General features: G+C 42.7%; 1 protein-coding gene across 5 annotated transcripts in view; it reads right to left on the bottom strand.

The window, feature by feature from the left end:
- Window positions 1-9,592, bottom strand: part of ARNT (aryl hydrocarbon receptor nuclear translocator) — an 85,025-nt gene that overhangs the window by 46,947 nt on the left and 28,486 nt on the right. For 4 of the 5 annotated variants that reach the window (XM_003800439.2, XM_023519397.1, XM_023519398.1 and 1 more), the window contains exons 3-4: window positions 8,561-8,605; window positions 3,658-3,702 (exon numbers count right to left, since the gene is read on the bottom strand). In XM_003800439.2, coding sequence (XP_003800487.2) covers window positions 3,658-3,702; window positions 8,561-8,605 — 90 coding nt within the window. The remainder of the gene's footprint in view (window positions 1-3,657; window positions 3,703-8,560; window positions 8,606-9,592) is intronic. The other variant, XM_023519399.1, reaches the window with a different exon arrangement.

The raw sequence follows: 9,592 nt of genomic DNA, 5'->3' as shown, positions 1-9,592 counted from the left end.
GGGTTCGAATCCCCAGCCCGGACCCGCCAAACAACGACGACTGCAACAAAAAAAAATAGCCAGGTGTTGTGGCTGGGGGCCGTGGGTCCCAGCTACTTGGGAGGCGGAGGCAAGAGCCTCGCTTGAGCCCAGGAGTTGGAGGTTGCTGTGAGCGTGATGCCATGGCAGTCTACCCAGGAGGATAGCTTGAGGCTCCGTCTCAAAAAAAAAAAGAAACGAAAAAAAAAGTTGAGAAAATTCATATATTTTCAGTTCTGAAGACCCTTTACTGAATTCCCAAGGAAGATATGGTAAAGTGAACTACCTTAACAAATCATTTCTTTTCTTTTTTTTTTTTTTTGAGACAGAGTCTCACTATGTCACCCTGGGTAGAGTGCTGTGGCATCACAGCTCACAGCAACCTCAAACTCTTGGGCCCAAGCAATTCTCCTGCCTCAGCCTCCCAAGTAGCTGGGACTACAGGCACCCACCACAGCGTCCAGCTATTTTTTTGTTGCAGTTGTTTAGCTGTCCCAGGCCAGGTTTGAACCTGCTACTCTTGGTGAATGTGGCTGGCACCGTAACCACTGTGCTACAGGCGCTGAGCCTAACAAATCATTACTTAAAAAAATGAGTTCTGTTGTTTGAAAAATTGTTAAATACCTAAAATTCCTATGTACTATTTCAATTACTATAGTTCCACAACCCCTTATCCACTTCAATATTCTTAAATGAAATGTATAAATGCATGAATATGCACATTAAGCAAGATAAATGAAGACCAAAATAATTTGGGTCATGTTTTCATGGTTTTGAAATTTTAGTTAAGATACTATAAACCGGCTTGGCACCTGTGGCTCAAGCGTGTAAGGCTCCAGACACATACACCTGAGCTGGCAGGTTCAAATCCAGCCCAGGCCTGCCAAAACAGCAAGGACAGCTGCAACCAAAAAATAGCTGGGCGTTGTGGCAGGCGCCTGTGGTCCCAGCTGCTTCGGAGGCTGAGGCAGGAGACTCGCTTGAGTCCAGGAGTTGGAGGTTGCTGTGAGCTGTGATGCCATAGCACTCTACCCAGGGGAATAGCTTGAGGCTCTGTCTACCAAATAAAGAAAAAAAAATAGCCGGGCGTGTGGCAGGCACCTGTAGTCCCAGCTACTTGGGAGGCAGAGGCAGGAGAATTGCTTGAGCCCAGGAGTTGGAGGTCGCTGGGAGCTGTGACGCCACAGCACTCTACCCAGGGCAACAGCTTGAGGCTCTGTCTCAACACAAAAAGATACTATACCTGTACCACCAATACTAATTGATGAGTTGACTTTTTTTTCTGAGATGGGCTCTCACTACGTTGCCCAGGCTGTAGTGTGGCAGCTATTTACAGGTGCAGTCAGTGCACTGCAGCCTGTAACTCCTGAGCTCAAGTGATCCTCCACCTCAGTCTCATGTATGTACCACTGCACCCAGCTGATGGCTTGACTTTTTAAATGCAACTTGAAAAACTATGCTCCAAGTATTTATGATTAACTTCTCATTTTAGAGATGGCTCACATGCTAAAGACTTTACAAGTACCTACTTCATTTACAAATAAATTACCATCACAAAATCTCTTCACTTCACTCTATTCCTCTTGCCATTGCCACCACTCTAGCCTAGGCCCACATAACTTTATAGCAAGCTGTCTTGTTATTTTAACAGCTTTTCTACCTATCTCCCCACAGTCTTACTCTTTTTTCTTTTTTTTAATTTTATATTTAGATACACCTCTTAGCATTAAAGGCTTCCTACTCTTTAATCAATCCTATGTACTGCTACCAGACAAATACCCCTACAATGCATTCTATATAATATACTCTAATTTGAAGAGTGAGGTGGCATCTTATTGCTTTAGAATAGTTTAAAACTACTCCATCTGATATTTCTTAACTCTCTACATCAATGATTCTCAAAGTATGGTTCCCAGACCAGTATCATCAGCAATGAATAAATACTAAATGCTCAGTTAAATACTAGATTTTGAAATAATGGGTTATTCATTTTTCTGAGGTGGCTGCAAACTTAATTTTTTAAAAAATAATTTACTGCTCAATAATATGTAGCATGACTTTCTATGCCTGGGCTACATATATGGCTCACACCTGTAATCCTAGCACTCTGGGAGGCTGAGGTGGGTGAATTGATTGTTCAAAACTAGCCAGAGCAAAGCAAGACCCTACCTGCTAAAAATAGAAAAATTAGCCAGGTATTGTGAGGCATCTGTAGTCCTAGCTACTGGGGAAGCTGAGGTAAGAGGATCATTTGAGCCCAAGAGTTTGAGGTTGCTGTGAGCTATGACGTTATAGCACTCTATCCTAGACTCTGTCTCAACAACAAAAACTCAAAAGAGAGAGAGAGAATGACTTTCTAAAAAGAAAACCAATATCTAAGCTGAGAGGGATTTATTGTTTAATAAAAAGTAAAATGGCCAGACACAGTGGCTCATTTCTATAGTTCCAGCAGGGAGGCTGAAGCAGGAGGACTGCTTAAGCCCAGTAGTTCAAGACCAGCCTTGGCAACATAAGCAAGACACTGTCACCAATTAAAAAAAAAAAAAACTAGCTGAGTATAGTGGCATGGATCTGTAGTCCTAGTGATTTAGGAAGGTAAGGCAGGAGGATTTGCTTGAGTCCAAGAATTCAAGGCCTGGGTGACAGAGCAAAACCCTCTTTTTTTTTTTTGAGACAGAGCCTCAAGCTGTCACCCTGGGTAAAGTGCCATGGCATCACAGTTCACAGCAACCTCACACTCCTGAGCTTAAGAGATTCACTCGCCTCAGCCACTCAAGTAGCTGTGACTACAGGCACCGCCACAAAACTCAGCTATTTTTTGTTGTGGTTATTGCAATTGTCATTGTTATTAGCTGGCCCAGGTTTGAACTCGCCAGCCTCAGTGTATGTGGCTGGTGCCCTACTCACTGAGCTATGAGCACTGCCCAAAACCCTCTTTTAAAAAAAAGCAAAATATGGGGCAGTGCCTGTGGTTCAGTGAATAGGGTGCTGGCCCCATATACCAAGAGTGAGGGATTCGAACCCGGCCCCAGCCAGCTAAAAGAGTAGTGGCAACTGCAACAAAAATAGCCAGGTGTTGTGGCGGGCACCTGTAGTCCCAGCAACTCAGGAGGCTAAGGCAAGAGAATCACCCTAGCCCAAGAACTGGAGGTTGCTGTGAGCTGTGATGTCACAGCACTCTACCGAGGGCAACAAAACAAAACTCTGTCTCAAAAAAAAAAAAAAAAGCAAAGTATATTTCATCATCTTGATAGGTAATTTAAACAAATTTATATCAATAAAAACTCATCTCTATAATAAAACTTTCTCTATGCTTGTTAATAAAATAAAACTATTTGTACATCTTTTATCTGTAGAGATCCATTTAATAATAAATGCAAACACAAAATCCAGAGTTTGTTTCTCTGGAAAACAAATAGCAAGCATACAGCTATAGATACCAGATATACAGAAAAACAGTGATATTGCTAGTTTGAAGCCAAGTCACCTAAACATAAATTATAGTTATAATATTAAGTTTCACCAGCTTTCAGAATAGGAAGAAGACTAAACAAAGAAATTCACTCTCATGGAGATAAAACTGAGTATGCTAGGATGGCCTGGTCCCACAATATGAACCAAGATGGTCTACTACATTACCTGGCAAAACGCTCCTTATCATTAGACATCTGATCATCATCACACCTGATGGAAGAAAAAGGGATTACTTCAAAACATTACACTTCTTATACCTATTTCACTCTATAATGAAAATCAGAAAGAGAAAATTAGAAATGTAAATATATTTCACAGGAAAAATGTCAACAAAAAAGTATCATAAAACAATAGAGAACAGAACTTACAAAATCCATGGCTACTGTATGTCAAGTTTTTGATGTTTCCATTACCCTTACCAGACACACTAAAAAAAGACAATCTAGTGAGAATACAGGTTATCATACCTACTCTAATGTTGGGAATATTTCTGTATTTTTTTTAAATTCTGGTAAAAAAAACATAAAATGTACCATCTTAACCATTTTTAAGTTCAGTAGTATTAACCATATTCACATTGTTGTGCAGCAATGTCTAGAACTTTTTCATCTTGTAAAACTGAAACTCTATATACTCTGAATATCATTTTCCCATTTCTCCCTGCTGGCAACCACCATTCTACTTTCTATGTCTGTGAGTTTGACGACTGTGGATGTTAAATCCAATTGTTCAGTATTTGTATTTTTGTGACTGGCTTATTCTTTTAGTATAATGTCCTCAAGGCTCATCTATGCTGTAGCATGTGACAAGATTTCCTTCTTAAGGCTAAATAATATTCCAGAGTTTGTTTGTGTGTATTATACTTTCTTTATCCACACGTCTGTCAGTGGACATTTGGATTGCTTCTACCTGTCGGGAGCCAAATGACGCCAGATGGCCGCCCATCCCCACTGTCTGGAGTATGCTAACCTTTATCAGATAAGGAGCTGCTTTTCCCTTATCAGACAAGGAGCTGTTCTTCCCAGAGAAGCCATAAAATGTTTCAGACACATCGTTTACATTCCCAGCAGGAGATTGATGCAAGCTCTAACTCCTGCATTCCTCTGCCCCCCACCTCTTGTCTTCTCTGAATGCTATAAAAACTGATCTGTTACCCCCATTAAATGAGGCCTTGACAAGAAATCTGCCTGGCCTCCTCCTCTTTCTCTCGCCCATTCTCTTTACAGGCTGGGTCCCCCTCGCCCCCCGAATAACCGTGTCCCGCAGGACGGGACATCTACCTCTTGATAATTATGAAAAATGGGGCAATAAACATGGTGTGCAGGCTTGGCATGTGTAGCTCAAGAGGCTAAGGCACCAGCCACATACACCTGAGCTGGCGGTTTCAAATCCAGCCTGGGCCTGCCAAACAACAATGACAGCTACAACCAAAAAATAGCCAGGCGTTGTGGCAGGCACCTGTAATCCCAGCTACCTGGGAAGCGGAGGCAGGAGAATCACTTGAGCCCAGGAGTTGGAGGTTGCTGTGAGCTGTGATGCCACAGTACTCTACCCAGGGTGACAGCTTGAGGCTCTAGCTCAAATAAATAAATAAATAAACATGGTGTGCAAATATCTCTCTAAGATTCTACCTTGCATATATACCCAGAATATATGCTGAGAAGCATTACTGCTGGATCACATGGTTACTCTACATTTATTTATTTTTCTTTTGAGACAGAGTCTCACTATGTTGCCCTCAGTAGAATGCCGTGGTATCACAGCCCACAGCAACCTCAAACTCTTGGGTTTAAGCTATTCTCTTGCCTCAGCCTCCCAAGTAGTAGCTAAGATTATAGACACCTAGCACAATGCCCGGACATTTTTCTGTTGCAGTTGTCATTGTTGCTTAGCTGACCTGGGCTTGGTTCAAACCTGCCAGCCTCAGTGTATGTGGCTGGCACTGTAACCACTGTGCTACAAGTGCTGAGCCCACATTTTATTTTTTGAGGCAAGACCATACTGTTTTCCACTGTGGCTGCATCATTTTACATTCCTATCAATGGAGCACAAGGGTTCTAATTTCTCTACATCAGGGGTCCTCAAACTTTTTAAACAGGGGGCTAGTTCACTGTCCCTCAGACCGTTGGAGGGCTGGATTGTGGGTCCCGGGACGAGTCGGCTGCTAAGCAGGATAGGCAGTAGTGGCAAAAACACCACACTCAGTGGGCCGGATAAATGTCCTAGGCAGGCTGCATGTGGCCCGCGGGCCATAGTTTGAGGACGCCTGCTCTACATCTTCACCAATACTTGTTATTTTCTGGGTTTATTTTTTGATAGTGGCCACCCTAATAGGTGGATCTGTATTTCTCTAATGATTAGTGATGTTAAGTATCTTTCTTTCTTTTATATTTTCTTTTTTTGAGACAGAGTCTCAATAATATTCCAGAGTTCAAGAGCAGCCTGAGGAAGACTGAGACCCCATCTCTACTAAAAATAGGAAAAATTAGCCAGGCATAGTGATGGGTACCTGTAGTCCCAGCTACTGGGCAGGATGAGGCAAGAGGATCTAGAGCCCAAGAATCTGAGGTTTCTGTGAGCTATCATGACACAGACACTGTCTTAAAAAAAAACAACAAAGAAAAGAGAACAAACTAAGCAACTGGCCTTCAGCAAAAACATCTTTTCCTGAAAGAATCCCTTCATCAATATACAGTAGAGCCTCTATAGTTAACCACCTCCCTGCAATTACTACTTCCTTAAATGGACCTAATTTTCACAGACTAGACAAGCACCCAGGCACATATCAGTATAGGAGACCTATATAGGAGACCGAGTTCCTATGTTTATTCCCTCTGTATGTTGACCAGTTTGCGACAGTCCCTTGGTGGTCAACTCACTCAGGTTCTACTGTAGTCCATTTTCAAAGCTCCATAAGACTCATTACACAGGGCGGCACCCATAACTCAGTGGGTAGGGTGCCAGCCACACACACCAAGTCTGGTGGGTTCAAGCCCAGCTGAGCCTGCTAAACAACCATGACAACTGCAACCAAAAAATAGGTGGGCATTGTGGTGGGCACCTGTAGTCCGAGCTACTTGGGAGGCTGAGGCAAGAGAATCAATTAAGCCCAAGAGTTTGAGGTCACTGTGAGCTGCTAATGCCACAGCACTCTACTGAGGGCGACGTAACAAAACTCTGTCTTAAAAAAGAAAGAAAAAAAGAAAAGATTCATTACACAAAAATACAAATTCAAATTCCAGCTACCTAAAGGAAGAGTCAGTAAGTATCAAGGGGTATGACAAAGTAGTACACTAAGGACATCTCCACACACTGAATTTTATCTCCCAGTATCTCTTCCCTTGTGCAGACCCCTCCCACACTGACTCAAGACTTAAACATATGACTTGTTTTGGCCAGTGGGACATTAGCAAATATCACACAAGCAGAAGCCTAATAAGCACTTGCACAACGGAACTTGCCCTAGAGACTGTAGCCATCACCAGATGAAGAAACTCAGTCTGGGCTCGGCGCCTATAGCTCAGCGGCTAGGGCGCCAGTCACATGCACTGGGGCTGGTGGATTCAAATATGGCCTGGGCCTGCAAAACAACGACAACTGGAACAAAAAAAACAGTCGTCGTTGTGGCAGGCACCTGTAGTCCCAGCTACTTGGGAGGCTGAGGCAAGAGAATTGCTTAAGCCCAAAGAATTGGAGGTTGCTGAGAGCTGTGACGCCACGACACTCTACCGAGGGTGGCTTAATGAGACTCTGTCTCTTTTTTTTTTTGAGACAGAGCCTCAAGCTGTCCCCTGGATAGAGTGCCATAACATCACAGCTCACAGCAACCTCCAACTCCTGGGCTCAGTAGAGTCTCCTGCCTCAGCCTCCCAAATAGCTGGGACGACAAGCGCCCGCCACAATGCCCGGCTATTTTTTGGTTGCAGCCATCATTGTTGTTTGGCAGGCTTGGGCTGGATTCAAACCCACCACTTTAGGTATATGTGGCTGGCACCTTAGCCACTTGAGCCACAGGCACCGAGCCGAGACTCTGTCGCTTAAAAAGAAAGAAATTCAGTCTGGCCAACTTAAGGATCAAAGACCATATATGGCGGGAGAGGGGACACCCAACCATTCCACCTAAGTCCAATTTTCACCTTATCAGCAAGCTAAATGCAATCTTATGAGGGAGTCTAGGTGAGATCAGCAGAATAAACATGCAATCAATCCACAGATATAAGAATTTGTTCTTTTTAAGCCATGTAGCATAGCAACAGCAATAGGTAACTGATACAGTCTTTTGGTTTTTTTTTTTTTTTTGGAGACAGAGTCTCACTTTGTCACCCTTGGTAGAGTACTGCAGCATCATACATCACAGCAACGTCAAACTCGGGTTCAAATGATCCTCTTGCTTCAGACTCCCAAGTACCTGGGACTGCAGGTGCCCACCATAACACCTGGCTATTTTTAGAGACGGGATCTTGCTTCTACTCAGCCTGGTCTTAAGCTCCTGAGCTCAAATAATCTACCTGCCTCAGCCTCCCAAAGTGCTAGGATTATAGGCGTGGACCACCACGCCCTGCCTAGATATAAATGCTCCTCACTGAGGTCCTTTCTCTGGTGTAATTAACAAAATGCTCGAAATTTTTCTAGGATATAGTACAATGTGCATATTTAGAGTTTTAATATGAAGCACTTTTTTTTAGGCCTAAGGACAAAATTATGACAAATTATAAGTATATAAAGATTTAAACTCAATTTTATTTATTTATTTTTTTTTGAGACAGAGTCTCACTTTGTCACCCTTGAGTAAAGTGTGTGGTGTCATAGCTCATAGCAACCTCAAACTCTTGGGCTTAAGCGATTCGCTTGCCTCAGCCTCCCAAGTAGCTGGGACTACAGGTGCCTGCCACAGTGCCTGGCTATTTTTTGGTTGTAGTTCTCATTGTTGTTTGGCAGGCCCAGGCTGAGTTCGAACTCGCCAGCTCTGGTGTATGCGGCTGGCATCCTAGCTGCTGAGCTACAGGCGCAGAGCCCATAAACTCAATTTTAATCTCAGAAGTCTAGAGAAAGATTTTCAATCTCTTACCTCAAAAATTTACTGTTTCCTTCTCCATCATCATCAAAATCCAGCCTGGGGAAAGCCAACAATAAATATTGTAAGAATGCTGACACAGAACATTAAGAAATTAAAATTTCTCTACCTATAGAAAGGAACGAAACGAGGAAATGGGCAGAAGTCAAACAAAGCTACATTACTTTTTCCTCACAGGGCCAAACCAGAATAAAGAAAAGGAGTGTCAACTACTACTTTAACACTTTTCTAGGTTAACAGTTCCACCTTAACCAAAATTTTGCACCAGACTATAACCTCTACAAAGAAACAAATTCACTCAAAAGAGAAAAGGAAAAAAATTAACATAAATAATTCAGGTCCGCTCGGCGCCTGTGGCTCAAGTGGCTAAGGCACTAGCTACGTATACCCAAGGTGGCGGGGTCGAATCTAGCCCGGGCCACCAAACAATGACAGCTGCAACAACAACAAAAAAAATACCCGGGCATTGAGGCAGGGGCCTGTGGTCCCAGCTACTCGGGAGGCTGAGGCAGGAGACTCGCTTGAGCCCAGGAGTTGGAGGTTGCTGTGAGGTGTGATACCACAGCACTCTACCCAGGGGGACAGCTTGAGGAGCCTGTCTCAAAATAAATAAATAAATAATAATTCAGGTCCAGTTTTCATTCTATAATCTACTCTAAGCTATCTAGCTACCTTTCTAAAACACCTCACAAAACAGGGATGTTACATAAGGGTGTGATTCAAGACTTAAGAAGATTATTGGATAATGCTTCTTTCCACTATTTATCTAATAGAAATATACGCTGCATATAAGACACTGTGGTAGATGAAAAACCCTAAAGAACACTCAAAGGGCTCTTTGCCTAGAAAAATACAAACATAAAACAAATAAAACTATGAAAGTACCATGTAAGAAGCATAATCAACATGCTATAAATGTGCAGTGAAGAAGTGAATTTCATTTCAGGGGTTAGGAAAGATTCACTGCAGCAATGTTCACTGTAACATTATATGTTACATATACTAGCAAATCTTTTTTTTTTTTTT

This window comes from Otolemur garnettii, unplaced genomic scaffold (assembly GCF_000181295.1).
Source record: "Otolemur garnettii isolate 467f Iridium unplaced genomic scaffold, OtoGar3 scaffold00174, whole genome shotgun sequence".
In the NCBI taxonomy this organism is placed as follows: Eukaryota; Metazoa; Chordata; class Mammalia; order Primates; family Galagidae; genus Otolemur; species Otolemur garnettii.
The sequence above is the reverse complement of the archived record's forward strand: the minus strand, read 5'-3'. Positions and strand labels throughout refer to the sequence as shown.